At 58.6% G+C, this 24,527-nt stretch overlaps 1 protein-coding gene across 7 annotated transcripts in view; it reads right to left on the bottom strand.

Annotated features, from left to right (window-relative positions):
- The window catches only part of DOP1A (DOP1 leucine zipper like protein A), a 48,268-nt gene extending 24,176 nt beyond the window's left edge, over positions 1 to 24,092 (bottom strand). For 5 of the 7 annotated variants that reach the window (XM_076074635.1, XM_076074638.1, XM_076074637.1 and 2 more), the window contains exons 1-22: positions 23,549 to 24,092; positions 19,237 to 19,464; positions 18,576 to 18,757; positions 18,220 to 18,390; positions 17,064 to 17,253; positions 16,445 to 16,543; positions 15,695 to 15,794; positions 15,069 to 15,178; positions 14,679 to 14,799; positions 14,234 to 14,354; positions 13,352 to 13,471; positions 12,884 to 12,998; positions 11,584 to 11,616; positions 9,461 to 9,760; positions 8,153 to 8,939; positions 7,518 to 7,840; positions 6,169 to 6,324; positions 5,604 to 5,704; positions 4,581 to 4,978; positions 3,653 to 4,150; positions 2,548 to 2,902; positions 1,217 to 1,343 (exon numbers count right to left, since the gene is read on the bottom strand). In XM_076074635.1, coding sequence (XP_075930750.1) covers positions 1,217 to 1,343; positions 2,548 to 2,902; positions 3,653 to 4,150; positions 4,581 to 4,978; positions 5,604 to 5,704; positions 6,169 to 6,324; positions 7,518 to 7,840; positions 8,153 to 8,939; positions 9,461 to 9,760; positions 11,584 to 11,616; positions 12,884 to 12,998; positions 13,352 to 13,471; positions 14,234 to 14,354; positions 14,679 to 14,799; positions 15,069 to 15,178; positions 15,695 to 15,794; positions 16,445 to 16,543; positions 17,064 to 17,253; positions 18,220 to 18,390; positions 18,576 to 18,757; positions 19,237 to 19,374 — 4,545 coding nt within the window. In that variant the 5' untranslated portion in view covers positions 19,375 to 19,464; positions 23,549 to 24,092. The remainder of the gene's footprint in view (positions 1 to 1,216; positions 1,344 to 2,547; positions 2,903 to 3,652; positions 4,151 to 4,580; positions 4,979 to 5,603; positions 5,705 to 6,168; positions 6,325 to 7,517; positions 7,841 to 8,152; positions 8,940 to 9,460; positions 9,761 to 11,583; positions 11,617 to 12,883; positions 12,999 to 13,351; positions 13,472 to 14,233; positions 14,355 to 14,678; positions 14,800 to 15,068; positions 15,179 to 15,694; positions 15,795 to 16,444; positions 16,544 to 17,063; positions 17,254 to 18,219; positions 18,391 to 18,575; positions 18,758 to 19,236; positions 19,465 to 23,548) is intronic. The other 2 variants (XM_032972622.2, XM_076074639.1) reach the window with 2 other exon arrangements.
- Positions 24,093 to 24,527: the final 435 nt, after the last annotated feature.

Here is a 24,527-nt window from a genome sequence, read left to right as displayed (position 1 = left end):
ATATATTAAGATGTCATCAGCTAATTAATTAAGATTGGAAACCGGAGCTCCCGGGGAAAAAAACCCACACAACACGAGGGAGCAACACTCGATTCCACACGGAAGTGACAGATGAAGATTAGCCCGCACTTTACTGCACCGCCCCCCTCTTCTCCTGGTGAGCCAGAGTACGGGCTCCTCCTCGACGCCCACGGGGTGGGTGTATCGTAGCATCCGTTCGTGATCCACCAACCCTCGCTGCTGCTGCTGCCTGCATAGCGCTGGGTTAGAGGCCACGCACGCTGCCACCGCTGCCTGGCTGGCCTGGGGGTCTGGTCACTCGGGAGTTACAAACAGAAACTTCCGGGAGGCGGGGGGGTGGTGGGGGTGGTGGGGGTGTGGGTCTCAAGGTTGGGGCGATCTGCCATCTCCATATATATAACAAGAAAAGTTGTGATTATGTGTGTCTGTTCAAAATGTTTAGCGTACTTCCCGACATGCAACAAACTTGAAATTTGCCATGTGGGTACTTTCCAGGCTGTACACCGTGCAAAAATTATTAAAATACACTTTTGTGTTTTTTTGGGGGGGGGGGTGGGGAGCTCAATAATGCATATTTTTTTTGCACGGCAAGTGAGCTGTGACGTCAAATCTGTCACGTGACCCGCGCATGTGGAAGCGTAACGCATTGTAGTGTAGTGGTTAGCGCGCTGCGCTACGAACCCGGCGACCTGAGTTCGATTCCCGCTCACGGCCACCACCAGTGACGATGATTTTTTACCGGTCCTGGGCATCAAACGAGTAACTGGTGTGCTGTGCGAACATCGCCACTGGGGAGAGACAAAGGCGGCCGGGCGTGGTGAATCCAAGTCCCGGGCGAAGCCGGGTAAGTAAAGCTAGTTGGTTACTAAGCGGTGCTGCTCTGCGTGAAGGTGCACCGGCAGTTCTGAAGCTATACACTCACCGGTTGTAAACGTCGTAGGTGTTAATTACATGCAAATGTAATTAACTCGTCGTTAGTTATTAATTATCTCATTAAATATTCGGCCTACGGTGGGTGGGGGGCGTGGGCCAGCTGACAGCGCTGATCGGGGGGGCCCACGACAAGCGTGAGGTTGGGGAATCGCCGTGCCGGAGGAAAGCTCCCCCGCCTCTAGGTCAGCTTCGACTGAAATGAGAACCTGGAGTGGGCTTCACCTAGATCAGCTCAGACTGAAAACAAATGGGCCGTGCTCACCTGCAGATAGAGCAGCACGTGCTGGTAGAGGGGGTGCACGGTGGCCACGCTTCTCTCCGTCACCCCCAAAGACGAGGAAGGGGCGGCCGCATTGCCATGGTTACCTCCTCCCATCCTCCGGGTAGTCCTGGGAGACACAGCACCACCGCAACTCACCACGTGGTACACGCGCGGCCCCTGTCCGTGTTTCCGCTGCTGGATGAGGGCCTCCCCTTGCTGGCTGCGTCAGTTGCGGACATTATTAATACTTTACCATGCTGGTCACAGCAGACTGGCCAAGGTAGGGGAGGAGCAGCAGTAGGAGCACACAAGTGCAGCACAACAATATATTATTCTGCACCGCACTCTGCTAACCACGTAGCCCCGCAGCCGCCTATAGCCACCCGTTGTGGTGGGCGCCCCGTACAAGCACTATCCAGGCTCGACCTTGCTTAGCCTGCTTCGGGCGCTTTCTGGGTGACTTCGTCATCGGCTCTCACGACGCGACGGTCCACACGCCAGCCCACAGCGACTCCGGGCATCATCACGACCGGGGGTCCCACTTGCACAAAATATTTAGTGCAGTGGTTCTTAACCTTTACCGTGGCCTTGCACCCACTTTGGTTCTCAATAGTAAAAAAAATATATATGCAATGTTCATAAATACGTAGGTTTAATGAAACAAAGTAGTTGTACTTACGTGCCCATGATTAATTTGTGCTTCGATTATTTATCTTCTAAAAAAATCTACCCATGTCTTGCACCCACAGGTGGTGCGTGATGCCCTCGGTTAAGAGGAAGAACAACTGCTTTAGTGGAATGGCAATTCACAATATTACACATCATACGCAAATTGGGAACGCTGCCACAGCGGAGTCACGGTCAGCAGCGCACTGGACTCACAATCCTGAGGTCACGCCGGTCCAATTCTATCTCCCGGCGCGGCAGTTGAAACAATGGGGGGACGAGTTCATGAAGCTCCCTGCCCCGCCCCCAAACGCCTCTGTCCACCGAGCTGTGTGAATGTGAAAGTTCCACCACAGGTAGTCTGTAAATCGGCAGGTCGCGTGTGGCGGTGGGCACTCCAACCTCGATACAATGCACCTCGCCAGCGTGGAAGAGCGGCCCAAATACCCCTCTGGAGCGGTACGATTGCGGAGGCCTCTCCGTCAGCAGTGATGTGAGCAAGCAATTGCAGGGCTGCACCTTTGCCGTTTGCGTGCTAATTATTTGCTCAAGGAAAAATGACCGTCTCAGGTGCTCTGCGGTGCTGGCTCAGCAGCAGTGACCTCCGACGCACGCGGCGACCTCCCCCACGCATCCAACTCAACCGCGCGACACCGGAGCCCAACCTGCGCGGCGAGCACGAGTCGCTGTCCCCCTCCTCCTCCTCCTCGGACGACGAGTCCTTGTTGGTGCCGTCCCCCTCCCTGGCGCCGTACCACGCCTCCAGCCCACCGGCCTCGCCCAGGTACGCCGGCGGCAGCCGCATCGGCAGGTCCCGGACGGCCGGCGCCACCGGTACCGCCGCGGCCGAGACCCCCCGCGCCGCTCCGTGCCGGACTTTGGGTCGCGCCCCACCGCCACCTTGGTCCAGTGTGCTGCTGCTGCGGCTGCGCGGGGCGCCGGACTCGACGCCCGGCGCCAGCAGCGGGAAGGAGCTGGGCCGCGGTAGCACGGTGCCGCACGGCGCCGTCACCGCACCGCCTGCCGGTGGCGAAAGGAGTCGTGGGTAAATACTCGGCTCTCGCGTTTATTGAGCGACACACCACGGACGCCAAAAATAGTGGGGTGCGCGCGTCGAACCGTGAGCATGAGGAGCGGGCGAGCGAGAGGAGCGGGCGAGCGAGAGGAGCGGGCGAGCGAGAGGAGCGGGCGATAGAGAGGAGCAGGCGAGGGAGAGGAGCAGGCGAGGGAGAGGAGCGGGCGAGCGAGAGGAGCGGGCGAGCGAGAGGAGCGGGCGATAGGGAGGAGCGGGCGAGCGAGAGGAGCGGGCGAGCGAGAGGAGCGGGCGAGTGAGAGGAGCGGGCGAGCGAGAGGAGCGGGCGATAGAGAGGAGCAGGCGAGGGAGAGGAGCAGGCGAGGGAGAGGAGCGGGCGAGCGAGAGGAGCGGGCGAGCGAGAGGAGCGGGCGATAGAGAGGAGCGGGCGAGCGAGAGGAGCGGGCGAGCGAGAGGAGCGGGCGAGCGAGAGGAGCGGGCGAGCGAGAGGAGCGGGCGAGCGCGAGGAGCGGGCGAGCGAGCATCGAACGAGAGATGGCAGAAACGAGGCTGAGAATGGAGTCGGCAGAATGAAACCGGTACAAACGAGACGCACGGTATAAACAAGACCAGAGATCAGGAAATTAAAACGAGATGGACGCTGCAAAATAATGACCCTTGAACCCAATCTCGAGTGGGATCCACCATAACGCTCCGCGTGGTGGCGGCGGTGCCGCCGGACTTGCCACGGCTCTCACCATCGACCGCGTCTCCCGTCTCCGCTCGCCGGTCCTCCGCTTCCCCTCCACCCTCCAGTCTCGCGATGGCCTCCACCACATCCTCCAGTAGCCGGCACACCTCCGGATCGATGTCCCGGCAGGCCACCCTACCCTCCTCCTCCTCATCTTCATCCGCCTCGTCCGCCTCGTCCACCTCCTCGTCGGCAAGGCTCGAGTCGCCCGTGCGGTCGCTGACCCCGCTGTCGGAGCGCGACCTCGTTGAGACGCCGTGCGTCGAGCCCGTGTCGTCGTCGTCACCGCCGTCGTCGTCCTCGTCGTCCGCCGTGCCGGGCCCCTCCTTGGCGCGGCTGGTGCTGGGCGGGGAGGAGGAGAGGGGGCTCTCCGAGTCGGCGCCCAGCGGGTTCACGGTGAGGCCCACGGGGACGCGGGGCCCGCCGTGGGCCACGCTGGACCCCCCCCGCGCCACCCGCTCCGTCACGTAGTAGCCGGCGTGCTCGCCGGACGCGCGCACGCATACTGGGCGCACACACACACACACACGTCGTCGTTATCATCGTCGTAATCATCATCGTCCATGAAGCAAGTGCTGTAAGCGAGCACCACAATCCCACTGCCTACACAGCAAACAAAGCACACGCAGGCTATCACGGAAAGTGCTATTATCGAGCACCTACTAAAGCAGGCACATGGTGGTGAGCACCATACCTGGCTAGCACCATGCCTGGCCGCCTTTGTTTCCCCAATGCTGATGCTTATACACCACACGAGGTTTTCAGGAGAAGCCCAGGAACGATTCAGCTATTCACCGCATGACTCGCCACGTATGTTGGCCGTGGCCAAGAATCAAACCCACGCACCCGGGATTCGTGGCACAGTGCGCGATCCGCTGCCAAGCTCCTCCTACAATCACCCACAGCAGGGCAACCCGCAGCATCCCCAAACTCACCGCTCACTCCAGTCACCTCCCGGGCGCCGGCCTCACCGGCCAGGAAGGCCCCTTCCACCACGCAGCTCCCGCCATTTCCCCGCATCCCCGGGTCTCGCAGCGCCATCTCCCCAGCTCCGTCGGCGCCGGTTTCCAGCAGCTCGCCGGCGCGCGGCTCGGCGCCGAGCTGGCGCAGCGAGAGGGCGCGGGAGCCGGTCCCGGCGCCGGACTGCCGTAAGGCGACGGCCGCCAGCGACACGCGCTGCGTCTTGGGGTGCAGCAGCAGCAGCAGCGGCGGCTCGAGCAGGCGCGGCACGTCGTGGCGCTGCACGGCGTGCGTCAGCCACTCGTGGCACACGGCGGCGCACTGCCCGTCCGACTCCACGCAACGCAGCGAGTCCAGCATGAGCAGCAGCGACCTGCCGACATGCCGGGTCGCTCGGTCGGTCACTCGCTTAGCCGGGCGTTCACCCGCTTAGCCGGTCAGTCCCTCGTTCAGTCACTCAGCCGGTCAGTCACATGGGAGTGAGGGGAGGGGAGAGGCGAGAGCCAAGAAATGGGGAGAAAATAGAGAGAGGGGAGATGGAAGAGTTGGCAGAGAGGGTCGAGGAGAAAGGTGGAGGGAGGAGAGTAGTAGGTGTCTCCTGTATTTAAGCAGGGGATGAGTTAAACCCAAGGGCGCACCGATCGGAGCGACGCGCGGAACAGAAACGAAAGCTGACAAGTGCGCAGAGACGCACGGGCAGGTGCACGCGTGCAATTGCACCGAGAGACGGGAAGAGGACCACGTGGGTTAGAGAAGGCACGCCGATTCGAGGACGTCACACGGACCGCTCAGACAAGCGAGCGGGCTCGGGCAGGACGCATTCCGAGAGGGAAAGACGGCGGGCGGTGGAGACTTACAGACAGAGCGAACGCGTCCGAGGGGGCGTCCGCCGCGGAAACGGAGCGGCGAGGATGCGACCGTTGCATCGCCAGACCCGCGAGAGCTGCCAACGCTCTCGGGGAGACCTTCACCCGGCAGCGGATCGATGACGTGCGTACCTGTCGAAGGTGCGCGTGAAGGCCCAGTTCTTGCTCTGCTGGAGGTCGCGCGTCAGGTGCCAGAGCAGAGCGAACTTCCTGTACGCCTCCACGCGCGTCGCCTACACACACCACGCGCGTGCGCGCACAGGTAAGCAGACACGCACACACGAGGGCACCCGCGCATAAACACAAGCAGGCACGTGTGCGTACAAACACGCACACGCTTAAACACATGTACACACAGGAAGTGCACGCACATGCACAGATACACCTACGATTAGCACGGTTGGCTACGTACGGTGCGAAAGACGTTCAACATAGTACATACATACAAGCACAGACACTTTGGGAAAACAGATTAGACCAGCAGATGAGCCCAGCCTACCTCAAGGAACGATGCCAACAGGGGAGAGCCGACGGACTCCGGAGAAGAGGGCACGGCTAGTCGGGGAGCAGCAACGGAGCTTACGGAAGGAACTGAGAGGCGCGGATAACGTCCGGCAGAGCGGATCAACAGAAGGGTCACACGGGGGGGGGGGGGGGGGGGGGGGCGCAAGGGGCCTGCAGGGGACGGGGGTCTCACCGGCACGCGGGACGCGAGGTCGCGGGACACCACGTCTTCGCACACCGAGGGGCCGGGCGCCAGCCCGTGCAGCTGCTGCAGCAGCTCCACGCAGCGCCGGTGGTGCCGCCCCCCTCCGCCCTCGCCCAGCTGGGCCCACAGGATCGCCGCCACCATCTGCCCGCGACGCGCGACACGAGCGGACGGGAGTTGAGCCGGGACTGCGGCGGCGCTCCCTGCCGCGCCGTCGTCTTTAATATCCGCCGACGCGAGGGTCCACATTGTTAACGGTTTCCACGCGAGGATGAACGTATTCATGCATTAGCTCTGTCCGCCACGATGATCCAACATGATAAGTAATGCAGCATAAAGTTGCGTGGCACACACCCCGCCCCTCACCGCACGCCCCACCACTCACCCCACCATTATCAATACCCGGCATTTGCCACTAAGACGGTGACGTCACCACGACACCTGTGCCAGGCCAGGTGCACTTTGACGCCACGTGAAAGTGTCAAAGGCTCGCTGACAGGAGGTCACGGGGCAGACCCAGGTGCCATGGGTCGACTGACTGAGATGACTGGCCGATGCACCACCTGTGCCCTCTACTGTGCCAACTTGCTGTGTTTTAGATGCCCGACGCTCCGCTCGTTGTTGTGAGCGTCGCTCCTCCACCCTCAGTTGTTGCTGGAGGGCGACTGCCTCCAACTGCCCAGCAGCAGCGTCCTTCACGAGCCTCCTCACCCCACGCCCCGCCCCTCACCCCACGCCCCGCCCCTCACCCCACGCCCCGCCCCTCACCCCTCACCTCTTACCGCGTGCAGCTTGCGTCGCCCATTCCCAGCGTTCTGATTGGCGTTTTCTTTGGCTTTCTAGATGTATAATTGGGATGCCTTCCAGCTGACCCAAAATTCTGGCTAACTCAAGTCCGGCCGACGTTGTGTTGCACCCACATTAGATTCGGCTGCACTGTATTATAGCTAAAATAATAAAAAAAATATAAAACAATAAAAATTCTCACAACGTTTCGACTGCAACACAAAAAACTTTTTTTTTTCAAATTTTCTTGCTGTGGTTTTCACACCTGATGATGACGATTGCTTGTGTTGCAGTCGAAACGTCGTGAGAATTTTTATTGTTTTATATTTTTTACATTATTTTATTGTTTTCCCTCCTACGTGACTTTACCGAAAGAACCAAGAATATGAATCCCTGCAGTCACGAAAGCTTTAAATAAAATTTAAAAAAATGTATTATACCTGTATACATCTCAAAGCTGTATTGAATTACACCGCCTCAGACTCCAGCTGTTCTGTACCACGGCCGCGCCGCGCCGCGCCGCGCCGCGCCGTCACCGCGCGGACACGCACCTGAAAGAAGCGAGTCTTCTCTGCCAGGTAGCGTAGGTGAGCGTCGGTGAGCGGCGGCACGATCACCACGGCGACGCGTCCGGGGCTCGCCGGGCTCGGGTACGCCATCGTCGCCTGCTGCTGCAGCTGCTGCTGCGGCGAGGAGGAGACCGCCACCGCGGAGACGGAGCGCGCCAGGTGCAGCAGGTCCAGGAAGCAGGCGATGGCCGTGCCGCGCACGGGGAACGCCTCGCTGCCGCTCAGGCCTGCGTCAAAGCCGCAGCCGTAGCAGCAGCAGGCCAGGAGGGTCTGCAGCCACTCGGGGAGGACGCCCGCCGTGTCGTCTGCACGCAACGACGACAACGACGATGGCATCGGTGAGATCTCGATGCAGTGGCGAACGCCAACGAACGCTCCGCATCATCTCAAGCCATAGGTTTTCCCAGCCGATGTCAGTACTCGTAAAATACTTTGGGGTTAGGCCACGTAACGATCCGGCCAGATTTGTGTTGTAAAACCCTCCACCAGATGGATTTGGGAATAAAACCTTGGCCAGATCAGGAAGTGTCCTAATCCCAAAATCAATCATGAATCTGCGTCGCCCGCATCGTTAACGACGTCACCACCACCGCGCCAACGCCACCACACCGACGAACCTGTGCCGGCGGGCAGCGCTCGGTGCGGAGAGGCCGGGCTGCCCTCGGCCACGTACACGGGGAAGCTGGAGCACTCGAGCAGCAGCTGGCACGCCGCCGCCAGCGCCGCCAGGTGGCCCTCCGAGAAGCCGTCCGCGGCGGCGGTGCCGTCGCCCGCCCCGTCGTCCTCCCCCCCGCCTTCCGCCTCCCCGTCCGCCGTCCGTCCGCGGCGCTTGCCCCGCACCGCCAGGGCGCCGGCGCCGCTCAGCGCCCCCCCCAGCGAGATGTCGCGCACGAACTGCGCGGGGGCGCCGTCGCTGCGCAGGACGTAGCGACGCGAGAAGAGCGTCAGGAACTGCTGGAAGCGCTCGCAGCATCGCTGCATCGTCGTCTTGCGCTGCTGCTGGCGCCGCTCGCCCTCGTCGCCCTCGTCGTCATCGCTGTCCTTGTACACCTCCTCGCCCCCGTCGTCCACCTCCTCCTCTTCCTCCTCCTCCTCCTCCTCGTCTTCGTCCGGGTCGGCATCCCCCGTCCCGGCCAGGGCGCCGTCGTGGCGGGCCGGGTCTCCGGGGCGCCGGCGTGCCGGCGGCGGCGGAGACTCGGAGGACGATCGCGAGCGCTCCGAACCGGAGCCGGCGCCGTCGGAGCAGCCGCGCAATTCCTTCGGCGATTCCCGGGCGCCGCCCTCCTGCTGTTCCCGCGAGCCCGTGCCGGCGCCGGGATGCTCGCCCCTGCCGCCGCTGTACTGCACGAACTCTGTGAAGCTGCTCTCGCCGGGCCCTCTCGCCGGGGCGGGCCCTGCGGCGGGCTATGCGGGGCGGGGGGAGGGGCCGACAGGGACGCGTGTGACTGTGCGTGCGCTTGTGGGGAGCGGTGGTGCAATGGTCAGCGCGGTGCGCTACGAGCCCGGCGACTAGAGTTCGATTCCCGCTCACGACCAATAAGAGTGGTGAATATTTTAACCGGTCCTGGGCCTCCCCTAGGTCGATTTGGCCTCAAATGATAACCTGGTGCGGTATGTAATCAGCGCCACTGGGGAGACAAATGCGGCCGGGCATGGTGCCGTGCCGACCTTCGTATCGGCGCTTGCTAAAAGCACTAACACCCAAAAGGTCATACAGGGGGGGTCTTTGTGGAAGAAGTTAGCAATAGAGCCATTTCTCAGATGCCTTAAAAGTGACCTCTGGTCCACACAGCAGAGGGCAGCACATTCGCACACGCGCTGCACTCGGCATTGCACAGCGAGTCCATGGGTCTCTATGCGAGCCATCAGTGACCAGGCTGTGACCATCAACTCGCCAGACTCGGCGACGCCACCCTGCCTCGTACCGCTGGGCCCGAGTCGCCGCCCACTCCCCTGGACACCTCCTCCTCCTCCTCCGACGGCTCCACCTGCTCGGCCGTCGCCGCGCCAACCGTCGCACGGAGATCGTCGCCGGGGCCGACCGGCATCGCGGCGGTCGCCACGGGGACCAGCGGCGGCTGCACGCGGCTCAGGATCTTGGAGCAGAGGCGCAGCGAGTCGGTGAGCTCGGTGAGAGAGAGCGACGCCAGGTGGCGCGTCAGGCAGCCGATGAGGCGGCGCAGCAGGCGCGGGAGGTGCTCCGTCTGGATCTCGATGTACGACTCCTGGGAAGGGGGACCGCAGACGCGCAAGCGCGCGGCGCTCGTTAGCCTCGCTGCGTCGGAGCCGCCGGCGTTGCCGCCGTCGCCGTTACGAGCAGTGGGCGCCGTCGTTCTCCGCTGCTCGCAAGGAACAGCGCCGGAATGATGATGGCGACGGTGGTGACGGTGATGATCGCCTGGTCTCTATTTTCATTTCGATAGGATTAGAATCATCGCAATGCACTTAGTGGTGCATTCGTGTGCTCAAGTCTCATTGCAATAGGATTGGAATCAGTGTAATGCACACAAGTGATTATTGATTGAGTTTAACTCTCATTTCAATAGGATTGGAACCAGAAAAATTAACTTCGTGATGCAGTCTCGATTCTCATTTCAATAGGATTGGAATCAGCAGATTGCATTTAAGCGATTATTTATTGGGGTTCAATTCTCATTTCAAAAGAATTATAATCGGCATCATGCACTTAATGATGCATTCATGGGGTCAAGTGCCATTACCAGGACTTACAAATGCTGAACCCTGCCAGCAGGATGGAGGAAGTGAGTTCTACGGTTACCCTTGCCGCCCAATTTTGCCAACAAAACGACACGCGTGCGACGTGAACCAACGTGCGTTCCGGCGGGTGGTCCCCTCTCCTCTACAAGACCCTACGGAGGGGGAGGGCCAGGCTCTCCGTGGCCCAGCTGAGATTCGAGTGAAGGTGAAGCGACAACGTTCAGCTGGAGCACGAGGCGGCGGCGGCCTTCTGTCCGCTTGCTCGACCCGTTCTCAAATATGGATCGATGTATGTGTGTGTTGAACTTCTTCCGTACCGTACGTAGCCGACCATGCTAATCGCAGGTGCTGCTGATGCTGCTGCTGATAATGAAGATGATCATTTTGGCCGTACAGCTGATGTTGGCGATAACAAAACGGATTATAAGTATTTTGACAGTGAACGATGACTATAACGGTGATGACGATGACGAAAACGATGATGGTGATGACGATGGTGACAACCATAACGCCGCCGGTGATGAAGACGAGCCGGCGTTTATCTTCCTCCTCGCACCTCGGAGCCCAGCGTCCACGCGGGCGGCGCCGTCATCGTCCCGACAGCCGCGACCCCAGGGTTAGTAACCACGGTGACCCCCGAGTAACCGCAATGACCCCCGAGTAACGGAAACGGCTCCACGCTCCCCAGCCGCCAAAGAGAGACGTGGAGACACGGCAGACGCTCCCCCAACACCGACACGATCGTCCCGCGAGTCGCTCGCTCAGCTTGGCGCTCAATTTAGTTCGTTTGGCAGCAACGTTGTTGGCCCACTGCTGGATCCACCCGCCCTTTCCTTTCCGTCGTAACGACGCGTCACCTGTTCAGCCTGTGACCGCGATACGTTCCTGATGTTCACACCATCGCCCCCTCGCCTCAGAGTTCGTCCGATACCCATCGCTCGGAGCCTATCCTAACCGCAGAATGACGATGAGGATGATCGTCCCTCGTGCCGATCCACTGCTGGATGAGTGCCGTGTTGGTGTTGTGCGAGCGTCTGCCCCCAAGTTAACGACGGCCGTCCCACACGCGACCGCCGCGGCGCCCCTCATTGGACACAAATCAAAGACACGGAAGGATCGGTCAGCGATTAGTAACGGGCAACGAGAATATTTTAGAGACCACGCGCGAGGATTGCAGAGAGAGGATCACGGAGAAACAATTTCTGTGTTGGCAATCACCAGCTGATTGTGGATTGGAGGCGTCCCAGTGGAAAGCTGCATGCAGAGATGGCGAGCGAGCACACGCGCCCGCAAGCGCGCACGCGCGCGCACACACGCACGCACGGCCTACCTGACACAGCGCGGCCATCAGACTCGGTGTCGGCTGGAACACGGCCAAACACACGTGCGCAAAGCATGGGTCACTACCGCTGCGCCGGGCCAGGCCACAACACCGCGGCAGCCACCGTGACACGCACCCACGCGTAAGCGCATGCACACACACGCACGCAGGAACACAAGCGCACCTGCACACGCGCAAACGCTCGCGCGTGAACGGACGCGCGCACAAGCACGGGCTCTCGCTCGGAGAACTCGCGCACGCTCGCATGCCAAAACGTGCGCACGCGGGTTACGCATGAACACACTCGCACATGCGTGAACAGGTGCACATATATATCAGCACACACGCGCGTGAGCGCGTGCACGCTTGCACGCGCGCACACGGGTATACATACTCACGCGTACATGGTAACACACGCACCCGCACTTGCGCACACACAGACGTGCGCGTGTAGACACCCCGGCAAAGGCGCACGTGCATAGGCTGGCATTGCATAGGTGGACGCACGCACTCAAGCATGAACGCACGCTAGTAGGTGCGCAGACACACGCACGCAAGCACACTCTCACACACTCGCACACATCCATACACAATCACACAAAGACAGGGGAGGCCCAGGACCAGTTCAGATAATTGCCACTGGTGTTGGTGGCCACGAGCGGGAATTGAACTCGTGTTACCGAGTTCGTAGCGCAGCGCGCTAACCCGCTACGCCTACTGCAGCCTTCACACCCAAAAGCACATGCACACAAATGTACAGGCGTGCACACAAGCAGGTACACACACTCACACGCGTGCATCTGCGCACACACACGTGGACAAGCGTGCTCACGCACGCTCGCATGCGCAGAAACGCACACGGGCACGACAACACACACACACACACACGCTCGCACCTTCTCGCCCCTGCCACCCACCGAGGTGGTCACGGCCATGAGCTGCTGCTGCCGCTACTGCTCTGCCAGGACTCAAGCGCCGCGCTACACACGCACACATCACCTGCCCGTGGCTTTGTGCGTGCGCGCGCGTGTGTGTACGTACGCACGCGCGCCTGTCTTTTGTTTTGTGCGTGTGTGCATGCATGTATGTGTGCGCGTGCGTCTGTGTTCATCTGGCTGTAAGGGGTGGCGAGCACTTGTGAGTAACCGTGACTGCGAGTGACCATGAGTGTTGGCGAGTGCTGGCGAGTGTTAGTTTAACACGTAGACTTGCGAGTGTCGTTGGCGAGTGACCGCGTGTAGCCGTCCGGGGTCGTGCGCGCGTGCGTGCGCGAGCACGCGCGTGTGCGTGCAAGGAGCGGCGACCCCACCAGAGAGACGACGTCGAGCAGGAAGTCGGCCAGGACGCACAGCTCGCACACGGTCAACTCCTGCTCGCTCATGCCGCTCGGCCTCCGCGCCCTCCTCACCCCGCGCCGGGACCGCCTGCCATCGCCGCGGCAACAAGCGGGCACAGGGGCGCACGGTGGTGGGGGGGAGTGGCAGTGACGATGACGACGATGATCAGCGACAAAGTGGCGGCTGCGCAAAAAACCCGCAGCACGAGCGCGACGGAGAAGAGCGGTGCGATCGCACGCGTTCGTATGTATACGCATACATGTTTACACACGTGCTCTCGTGAAGAACTGGGGATGGCGACCGTCAACCCTTCACACGCTCACAATCTCACTCACCTACACTCACACACACACACACACGCTCACCACCACCGCTCTCACGCCCTCGCTCAGTCTCGCTCGCTCGCAACCTCACAGTCTAGCCCGCGCTCTGGCCGGCACCTGCAGCAGCTCTGGAAGAGGCGCGCCAGGTAGTCCCACAGGTAGTAGGGCTCGAACGAGTTGAAGAGGAGGTTGGCCGTCTTCACCACCTCGGCCGTCTGCTTGTTCTCCCTCATCTTGCTGCGTGCAAAGAGCCGACGCGCGCAGGTAACGCACACGCTGGCCACGGCAGCCCGGTGACCGAGCCTCCAGCTCCCCCCTCCTCCGCTATGCGTCAGCGGCACGCACACGTTACAACCGCCACCGTTAAGCTCCTGGAGGCGTTGCTGCCACTCGCGGACGCTGTCAAGCGCGCCCTGCCCCCGAGACCGCGGGTGCCGCCCGGCGCTCGCGGTGCGCTAATCCCCTAGGTAAACGCGCCCGGTCGCCGCCCGTGCCGACCCGCGCCGCCCCGCGCCGCACAGAGTCCGCGCTGTCGCTTTCACTGCCCGTCCCCTCTGCGGGTCGGTGCACGCGCGTGACCTCGCGCGCACGGAACGACACGGACGGCGGCACGCATCCGAGCGTAGTCGCGCGTCGACGAGCGCAGCTCCGCGCATCGCCGGCGTGTGATGGTAAATCTGTCGCCGCATGTCGGCGAGTGCCGTCGGTGGGTGTTATTGGCGAGTGTCCTCAGTGAGTGTCTTCGATGAGTGTTGTCAGTGAGTGCCGGTGAATCTCCATGGGTTCATAATGTAAGAGGTGAATGATGGTGACTGCGCGTTGACAGCGAGTTGCTGGTAAGCGCGTATTACAAGTACACTGTTGCTCGGTTTAAGAATTGTTGATGAATCGCTGGTGAGTGACACGCAGCTGCTTTGAGACGCTAAATTGTTGTTGAGCTACCGTCGCTAATTTGCGGTACATTGTGGGTCTTTGTGAGGCCGTCACGCGGGCCAGCACCTGCTGAGCTGGCTACGGTCCTTGCTGAAGAGCGGTTGGATCCCGGTGCCCAGCTCCATCTCGCACTGCCCGTGCAGCGCACGGAACACCTCCACCAGCACCTCCTCCAGGATCGCCGGGCCTGTCCACGCAGCACCACCGCACCGCCACCACCATCACCACCGCCTCCACCGTCATAGCCACCATCACAACCACCATCGCCACCACCATTGTCACCACCACTTGCCGTAATCACCACCACCACCAACACAAACAGTGACAACAATCGCCACCACCACGACCGCCACCACAATCGCAACCGTTCCCGGAGAAGCTCGCAGCACGCGGGGAGGAGAGTGGGACAAATCTTGCTGAACAACGCGTGGGTACGACCCTGAATGGCCTCGGAGAACCGCGCCGCGTGCACGCGCGAACACCCGAGCCACGGGAACGCGCCCGGCCTCACCGATCTCAGGTTTGTCCAGGAGACTCAGGAGGATGCGGAACGGCCTCAGGTCCGGGGAGACGGAGCCGCCCTCCTCCCCGCAGCCGCCCCCGCCGCGGCCCTTCAGGATCCCGACCATGGCCTGCGAGCGCACGCACACACACGCGCACACACGCATGGAGGTACGTACAGACGCACACACATCAACACAACCGTACACAACAGCATGGATCGCCCACTTTACGGGTTAACCGCGCTCATTCGTGCCGCCGGTGAAACGTGCGCACACTGATTCTACTATTCGCCGCAGACGCCATCAGCAAAGGGTGCAAAATAGTGAGATTAACTACTGATAAACCTGGTGTAAGCGCGCACACACACACGCACGCGCAAGCACGTGCACGCATGTACCTGCACAAGCAGCTCGCGGGAGTAGGTGCTGAAGTAGCGCGCCCCGTGCTCCTCACGCGACTCGTCACGCGCCATACGGGGCCCCAACGCAGTGCCATTATTGTCGAACCCTGCAGTCACGCGCACACACACACACACACGCGGTCATGCACACAAAAACAGTCACGCGCACACACACGGTCATGTGCACACACACGCGGCCACGAAGCATACAAATACGCCATTTAGTTTTAATTGAAATTATCTCCGATCATTGTGAACGATTTCCCGCAAATGTTGAGTGCAAAAATGCGTGAGCTCAGTATGTACGTCTAATCGAGGGGGGGGGAAGGCACATGCGTATGCATGATTGTTATTTCTGTTATTGGAAATTAATACTGCTCCTGTCTGGGTGTGTGGCTCAATGAGTCACTGTGTTGAGTGAACCTAACCAGTGGATGTGACCGGCAGCTGTCTTCTCACTGATGCGTAACAGTCACGGACGGTAAGTGCTGTCACACCATGTGCCAATGTGCGTGTGTGTGCCGTGCCGGCCTTCATAGGTGCTCGCTCACAGCAATGGCCCCAAAAGTCTGTTAAGTCTACACGGGGGATCTTTGTCTGTGTGTGAGTGTGTGTGAGCGGACCCAGGAGCCAGGCGTAGAGGCGGCGGTTGAGGGACATGTCACGCCGCAGCACAACGTGCAGCACGGCCGACAGCAGGCGCACAGTGTCCAGCTTGGTGACCTGCGTCGCACGCGCCGCGCGGCACCGTGCCACACCACGCGCGCCACACCACACACCGCACCACATCAATGCACCACACCGCACCACATCGCACCACAACACACGGTATGGCAACCACGGCAATGACTGATGGTCTCTGCCCGGTCACCGATGAATGCACAGAAAAAACCCCGTCACATTAAGTTTGGTTCCGCACTTAAAACTGCCTAAATCCCAGCTCTGAGAATTAAACACACCAATTAAGACTGCCAAGCCACGAACGTTTCTCTCAGTGACGGGCGCGTGGCAAAAGTGCGGCCCTCTACGCCGAGCAAACCAGCGTTCACATAAAGAAGGGATCCATAACACCAAGGGTCGTGCACTGCTCTCCGTCTCGTGACGAGGCGACACCGGTGGCGCGTTCGCGGTAACGTTGCGGAGCGGTCCGATTCCATCGACGGCCCGTCGCGCTGTGCATAGGCCCCTGGGCCAGGATCGGAGCCACGGTGGTACTGGGCATCGACCCCGTGGAGGAGAACGTGGGCACGAGTGCTCAGGTCCGCAGTTAGCGTCGCGTGACGTCGTCGCCCTCGCGATGAGGGTCGCCGCGACGACGTGTGGGATTTTGCTTGAAGGGACACCGCGTGCAGGTGGGATGAGAGGATACGAACCTGGCTGTGGTGGAAGGGGAAGCAGAAGAGCAGGAGGTCCAGGGTGCTCCTCTGCACCAGCACGCTAGAGTCCTGCACGCACGCGCACACCGCCTCCACCTGCGTGCACGCACGCGCACACAAGCACGTACAGAGATCCCCCGGAGAGCCTTTAACAGACCACTGGGGCAAGTGCTGTGAGCGATCACCTACGAAGGCCGGCACGGCACACGACGGGGTCGGTAGCCAGCACCACGCCTGGCCACAATTGTCTCCCCAGTGCTGATGTTTTATACACATCACACCGACTGCTCATTTAAGGCTGAGTCGACCCAGGGGAGGCCCGGGACCACTTAAGATAACCGTCACTGGTGTTGGTCTTGAGCAGGAATCGAACTCGAGTCACCAGGCTCATAGAGCAGTATGCTAACCACTACACCACTGATCCCCACACACACACGGACACACGCACACACTGTGTTCTCCCCAGATCTCTGTCATTGAGCTTGCCACATGCGGCATTCTAGGCCTGTAACGAACAATACCACCCCCAAATCCACCGTGGCCCCCACCTCCCGAACACACCGCCCTCCCACAACCGACGTGCCGCCCCCCTCCCCCGCCCCCCACCCCCACTCACCATGAGATCGACGTCGGTGCCAATGACATGGAGCTGGTCCTCCATGGAGAGCTTGCGGTTGAGGTGGGTGAGCGTGTAGGTGACGGCGGGCAGCCGCACCGCGGGGCTGGTGAGCACGCTGCCCCAGAGCGCGCTGAAGAACACACACGGCTCCACCGCCAGCGATGTCTTCTCCAGCAAGCAGTTACTCCTGCACGCCGGTGCCAAAAGGCTCGGTTAAGGCCCGCCCGGCGCAGGCCCGAGGCATCGCCGGTGAAGCTGGGAGCCTTGCCGGGAATGCGGGGATGCACACCCATGGCAGCCACCCTCCTGGTTTACTGTCATCGCATCCCGACTCGACTGTTGCAGCTCCCTCTCCTCTACGGCCTCCGCCAATCCCTCACCTCCAACCTCCACGCAATCTGCAACGCGGTCGCCAGACTCCCCGCCAGTAAACGAGACCACATCACCCATTACCCGGACCTCTCCACCGCCTCCCAATCCGATCCCGCATCAACTTCAGGGTCGGACTCACACAGTCTTCAGGATCTTGCATGGACTCAACCCTTCCTACATCTCCCCTCTCATGTCAGTCTACTCCACTCCACGCACTTTCTGCTTCGGCAACCAAGGCGTTCTGATGAATCCCTCAATCGACTTTCACTCAGTGGGAGGTTACTCAATCTGCTGTGCTGCCCCCAAAGTCTGGAACTCCTATCCTTCCAGCCTCCTGTGTTGTCAGCTCCCAGCCCGGGTTCAAGTCCAGACTCAAGACTTTCAACTTCACCTCTGCAGCTGCAGTCACATCGAGGTGCTGTATAAACCCACGTGGTGTGTTTGTGCTATCATTGTGGTATGGTTGTGATGTGGCTGCTGTGCGATTGTGGCAACTTTGTGGTACGGTTGTGATACAGTTGCAGTTCGGCTGTGGTATGGTTGTGGTACGACTGTGGTGGAATGGTGGTGTGGCTGTGGTATGGCTGTAGTGCGGTTGTGGTGCAGCTGTGGTACGGTTGTGTTACAGCTTTGGTACCACAGCCTTAAACCATCTAGGTCACCCTTGCCAAAGATGACATGTTGGTTCATTGCATCTCGATGGGTTTACTTCATTTCCTGGCAAATTAAAGGACAGAACCACAACGAAATAACCACAACAACCACAACAACTGCATCGCACCGGTCATAGTACTCGGAGCCCTCCTCCAGCCCGGGCAGGATGGCGGTGACGAGGCCCTGCAGGCCAGGCTTCAGCGTCTTGCCGAGGGGCACGTAGTAAGTCTCGTAGAGCTGCAGCAGTGCCGGCTTCACCGACATTGCCGCATTTGCCAGCAGCGGAAAGAGGCCCGCACTGGGAGGAGGGGGGAGGGGAAGAGAGAAAGAGTGTGTGCGATTTACGGGAAGCGGTGGCACAACTGACACGAGTTCGATTCCCACTCACGGCGAACATCTGTGACAAAAATGTGATTCGGCCCGGGCCTCCCCTAGGTTGACACAACATGGCACAGTGCATGCGCGCGTTACGCGGTGCGCCACCTGTAGAGGAAGAGGTCGCGCGCCAGGCGCTTGCTGCCGATGATGCGGAAGATAATCTCGTACGTCTCCAGCGCCTTGAGGTGCACGCCGCTGGGCAGCGCCGGGTGCAGGCACTGCGCCAGCCGCTTGCCGATGGTCAGCTTCCGCGGCAGAACCGGGTACTTGCTGCTGCCCTGCAGCACCTGCCGTGGGGTCACACGGGGATCATTCTCGGCGAAGCCATACATTTTGTCCCCGGGGGTCAGAATAACAACGTATTGTTTCAATACCGCCAGAGGTGGACATTCTATTATGGTAATATGACTTCCTTCCCGTGAACAAAATTACCCCCCTTAGGTCAGACTTGGGCTTTATTATTTCAGCTGGCGAGGCCCCATTGACCAGGAGGCACAGAGCAATTCACCACCGACACCGGTTTCAAATTTAAGAGTCGGGCCACGTTAAACAAATGCTGTTTTCATTTTATCCGGGTCGCCACTACTCCCCCCCCCCCCACTATTACCCAGGAAAATCGAAACTTCACCGTATTACAGATTGGGCTTCAGGCAGCGCTGACACGCCAACCCAGCAGCTGCCCCTGCTGGGAGATAATGGCGCAGGCCGTGGCTCCCACTCAGCACCCCCACCCCATTCCCCCTCCACCCCCCCTCCGTCACGCCACCTTGTTGAGCTTTCCCAGCGCGGAGATGAGGTCGGCCCACTCGCTGCTGTACTCGAAGCTCTTGAGCGCCTTGTCGAGTGTGGCCGCGTAGCTGCGGTACTTGGGGTCGTTGAGCAGCTCCATCTCCTCCGCGTTCATCCTGACGGCGCCCGTCGGCGTGCGGGCCCAGCGATCGGCGCAGCTCCTACCGAATCCTCGCGCACCGCGCTAACGCCGCGCGCTCGTCGCCTGCGAGTCAAAGGGGTCAAGCGGTCATCGTGGAAATTCCGTCAATTGAAAATAAACGCTTGAATCGTTTTCTGCAATATTATCTCCCTTTGCGCGATCGGTGTCAAGTCACGAAATGAGGAAGCCATGGGGAACTCAAAATGTTCTCTGCTGCCCACAACATAGCACAACCCTGCAGTCTATAAAAACCTGTCGTGCATGGTGGTCACCCATCCAGTCACTAGCCAGGCTCCACCCGGTGACCACATAGACGATTGGAATATCGTGCATACGGCCACATCTTCCTAAATCCCTTCTAGCAGCAGTGCTCTGACAATTGGGAAACGCACAAATAAACATAAAAATAGGGAGACGACACACAGGTTATCGCAGACAATATTACATAAACAATAATAATTGGTGCGTTAAATACTTGTACATGTGACAATTTAATCAATTTGGCCATGTCGGGCGGCAAGTAGAATTACGACACAAATTTGGCCAGATCCTTAAGCGGCCAAACCCGAATAATCAATCATTAGTTAAAACAAAGTGTCTCGTTTGCAAGCCTCACCAACCCAAACCGTCGTGCCCATGTGCGGGCAGGCGCGGAGGTCATCAGCCGTCACGACCCGGCACGGCACGGATCGACAAACACCGAAACGCACGCCCCACACGCGGACTCCGGACCCTCGCGATGACCAACACAAAGATTCGTCTCACACCGACCGCTCACCTCCAGCCAAACACAGCCTGACCATGGTCTGAGTCAGGCCCGGAGCCAATTACAGCTGTGATCCTGTCACCCGTAATGCACTGTAATCACAGTGTGTTTGTCACTGCCGTAAAACTAATTATAGCCTTCTGCAGTAAGAAGGGCACAAACAGCAAATGTAAAAAAATAAAAGCGCAGCCCTGCTCATGCTACTGCTTGAAGGAAGTGCCTCCGCTAGAGGGAGCTCTAGAAATCCCTTCTAGAAGGTATTTGGCCTGATAGTCAGACATGATGGCATGAGCTAGTAGAGCTGGTATACCTCTGCCATCATAAAAATTATGGCAGAGGTATACCAGCTCTACTAGCTTAGAATATTACTTTCACAAATGAGCCCCAGTATGGTCCGTAAAGGACTACGAGTTGGCCAGTCGATGGCAGTACAGCAATTTATTCTTAAATACATCCGTGTGGAGCTTTGAGTGTTACCCCCCTCATAAAGCTAAACCCTCATTACGAATTTAATTCACGGCCAAACATCCCAATCTAATGGGACCCTTCGGGAACAAAAAAAGAGCCTTGAGACTCGGTGAGTCTCCCCTGGGTCATTAAAACCCATTATTACTACAATCCGGGCAACTGTCAAAATTAGTGGGAGCGATATCCGAAATGGTCCTCGGCAACCCCTTTCTTCACCACGCACTGACCAGTGAGGTGAAGTATGGTCAAGAACCCCCCATGACTAACATGACCTCGTGAGGCCTCTATAATTAAGGTGTTAATCTAACCGGAACACTGAAACCAATCTCCTGGCTTCCTGTTCTGGCAAACATTCTGGCACCAAACAGAGTGTCCGCAGAGACATGAAAACTGCCAATGACAACCTTCCCCCATGAACCAAGACCTCGACAATGTCCCTCGCTGCCAACTCAAGTCCCGATCCCCCTTCTGGGATCGTGCTGTCACCATCCTAGAGTCTCACCCAGATCCGGAAGAGCATTGACGAACAGAGTTTAACAACGCGGCCGTCCAGAAAAAAAAACACCTCACTGGAGACCCAAAAATCGCACCTCCTGGTTTTGACCTTCCTCCGTGAAGACACTGGCCGTAAGCATCAATCCCATCAGAACACCCAATGCACACATCTCGTTCATGTATGTAAAATCAAAGACAAGCCACAGTGTGATTGTGGCCATGAAATCCAAACCATTGGCCACATGGTGAACCACTGAACCAGAAAGAGAGCAAGACCGAACAGAGAATGGCTTGACGGCAACATCAGAGATTGGTGCCAGAAAGATGTGGCCACGACTTGAGCATATTGGCACAAGGCAGAGAAAAGTGGAAACAAATTACGAAATGCGCAGTGAACACCTACGGGCTATCTACCGATGGATCGCGATTATGATGATGAAACCAATGTAGTATGTGGCACTCCTTCAACGGAGGAGGAACAGCAACACATCACCGACTCTCTCCTGAAGCCCTCTTCGTGGCTAGCAGATTTCAGACATTGGCATTTAGCTCCTGAACGTATTACCAACATACGCAAGAATAGTATAAACGTATTAAGATCAGGCAGTCAATGTGCCAATACCAGAGTTTCACTTTTCAGTACCATGTCTGTAAATAACCAAAGGACGTACGTAAAGCATTGCATGACCTTTTAAAATGAATCACATGATTGACTTGTTGTGCCACATGAACACGTAAGTACTGATAACATGTGTCCGCCCTAAGTGGCATTGCTTTATGTTTTGCCCCTGGGACTCGGACAAGTTTTCCCCGAATGCAATCCTCGCAAATCCGTCACGGTATTCACCGATCCCACGATCATCAGTCGTTTTTGTTCAAGCACCACAGCGTCGTTATGTGCACCGCACGAGCCTGATGATTGGCAAACAAGTGACGCAGAGATCGCCGGATCGAATGATGTTGAGAGAGATCTTGTGTGCGTGCACGTAACAATGAACTCGACACATTCGTCAATAACAGTGTGGTCTTAAACAGGATAACATATGACAGGCGACGCTTCGTAGCACATGGATGCTCTGTGCTGTGCATGAGGACCATGTTATTTGTGTTGTGCACCACTGTGTGTGCGTGTGGAGGTGTGTTCCATGTGACGTTGGCGAGAGCTAATTCAAATTAACATGTCGTGTGTGTGTGTCTCATGTGACAAGAAAGCACCGATTGAAATCTCACAACTGCAGGGTGTGTGTATGGGCACCCTGTGCTGCGCTTAGCTGGTCGCATACAGTATTGTAAATATTGTAAATATGATTGACCTTCTACACAGGCTTGGTGTGTGCGGTGGCTGTTTAATACTGGGAGCCGTCACTCAGAAACGTGATTCATCAGCTCCACGAGGAATGCCTTGACTGCTCGGCCCTAACCAACACTGTACCTCCCTGCCTAATGGCTTCACTCCCTCCCTGTCTCTCTCTTTCCCTGCCTGTTTCCCTCTGTCTCCCTGTTTGTTTCTCTCTGTCTCCCTCTATGTCTCCATCGCACTCTCTTTCCCTTCTTTCCCTGCCCTTTTCTAGCCCTGCCCTCACGCCTCCCTACCCCCCTGCCCACCTCCCTGATGTTCCTGCCTCTCTTCCCACCTATCTGCCCCTCCTGTGTCCCTGTCCTGCTGCCCACCTACGTGTGCACTACGGGGCCCAACAGGGCAGCCTTCTGTCCTCCTCTGTTGCTGCCACACCCCCCCCCCCCCTGCCTCGCCATCTCGCTGCCCTCATCCCTGCCCTCCTGCTGGCTGTGGGCGCGATGATGCATCGTCAAGCCTTCTTACACCTGTCTCCCTACCCCCCTCCTCCCCTCTGCTGCCCTTCTACTGATGTCCTTCTACCTCGCTGCCCACCCCCGTCAAGCCCTCCTTCACCTGTCACCCTGCCCTTCTGTCTTCCTACCCTCCTCCCTGCTGCCCTCCACACCGCTGCCCTTGTATGGGGCCCCGCCACAGGCCCTCCTCCTCTACCTGCACCCCTACCCTCCTGTCTCCTTCCTCCCTGCCCTGCTGCCTCCCTGCCCTTTTCACCTATTGCACTCTGCTGCCCCTCTACACACGAATGACGGCGTGAGGGCATCCACCTGCCTCCCGTACCCTTCCGTCTCCTACCCTTCTGCCCACCCCCCCCTACCCTTGCGTCTATCTGCTGCCCTTCTGTCTTCTCTGCTGCCCCCTCAATCCTCTCTGCCGTCATATCGTCTCGCTTGCCCTTCTCCCCGCTGCCCTATCCGCTCCCCCTCTCGTGTCTCGCTGCCCTTCCTGTCGCCTCGCTGCCCTCCCCCGGAACCTCCCTGCTCTGCTGCCCCCCCCCCCCCACCACCGTGTTACAAGGCGGCCCCGACAGGGCCTCCTCCTGCCCCCTCTCAATCCTTGTTCACCTGCCGACCGCAGCGAGGGCTCCCCGGCCGCCATAGACGCCCCGGCCGGACCCCGGGTCTCCCCGCGTCTCCCGGCAGCGACGACGCGAGGGAAATAAAAAAAAAACACAACGATGACTGTGGGAGGTGGTGGTGGTGGTGGTTGTTGTGGTTGTTGTTGTGGCGGCGGCGGTGGATGATGATGGGGAAGAGGAGAGACAAAGGCGGCCGTGTGTGTGTGAGAGTGAGAGAGGTAATATGGAGTTGATGTGAGATCCGTTCCGGTGACGACGTTCGAGGCGTGACGCGCCACGTGACGTCGCCTTCACGAGCACGCGCGCGCGTTCATTCTGTGGTTGTGGTGTTGTGGTTGTTGTTGTCTTAGTGTGGTGTCAGTATTGACGAGTGTGATGTTGTTGTCTTAGTGTGGTGTCAGTATTGACGAGTGTGTTGTTGTTGTTTTAGTGTGGTGTCAGTATTGACCAGTGTGTTGTTGTTGTTTTAGTGTGGTGTCAGTATTGACGAGTGTGTTGTTGTTGTTTTAGTGTGGTGTCAGTATTGACGAGTGTGTTGTTGTTGTTGTTGTCTTAGTGTGGTGTCAGTATTGACCAGTGTGTTGTTGTTGTTGTTTTAGTGTGGTGTCAGTATTGACAAGTGTGTTGTTGTTGTCTTAGTGTGGTGTCAGTATTGACCAGTGTGTTGTTGTTGTCTTAGTGTGGTGTCAGTATTGACCAGTGTGTTGTTGTTGTTTTAGTGTGGTGTCAGTATTGACGAGTGTGTTGTCTTAGTGTGGTGTCAGTATTGACCAGTGTGTTGTTGTTGTTTTAGTATGGTGTCAGTATTGACCAGTGTGTTGTTGTCTTAGTGTGGTGTCAGTATTGACGAGTGTGTTGTTGTTGTTTTAGTGTGGTGTCAGTATTGACCAGTGTGTTGTTGTTATCTTCGTGTGGTGTCAGTATTGACGAGTGTGTTGTTGTTGTTTTAGTGTGGTGTCAGTATT

Source organism: Petromyzon marinus, chromosome 49, assembly GCF_048934315.1.
Source record: "Petromyzon marinus isolate PM22_M1 ecotype Great Lakes invasive population chromosome 49, UKy_Petmar_22M1.pri1.0, whole genome shotgun sequence".
Classification (NCBI taxonomy): Eukaryota; Metazoa; Chordata; class Hyperoartia; order Petromyzontiformes; family Petromyzontidae; genus Petromyzon; species Petromyzon marinus.
The sequence above is the reverse complement of the archived record's forward strand: the minus strand, read 5'-3'. Positions and strand labels throughout refer to the sequence as shown.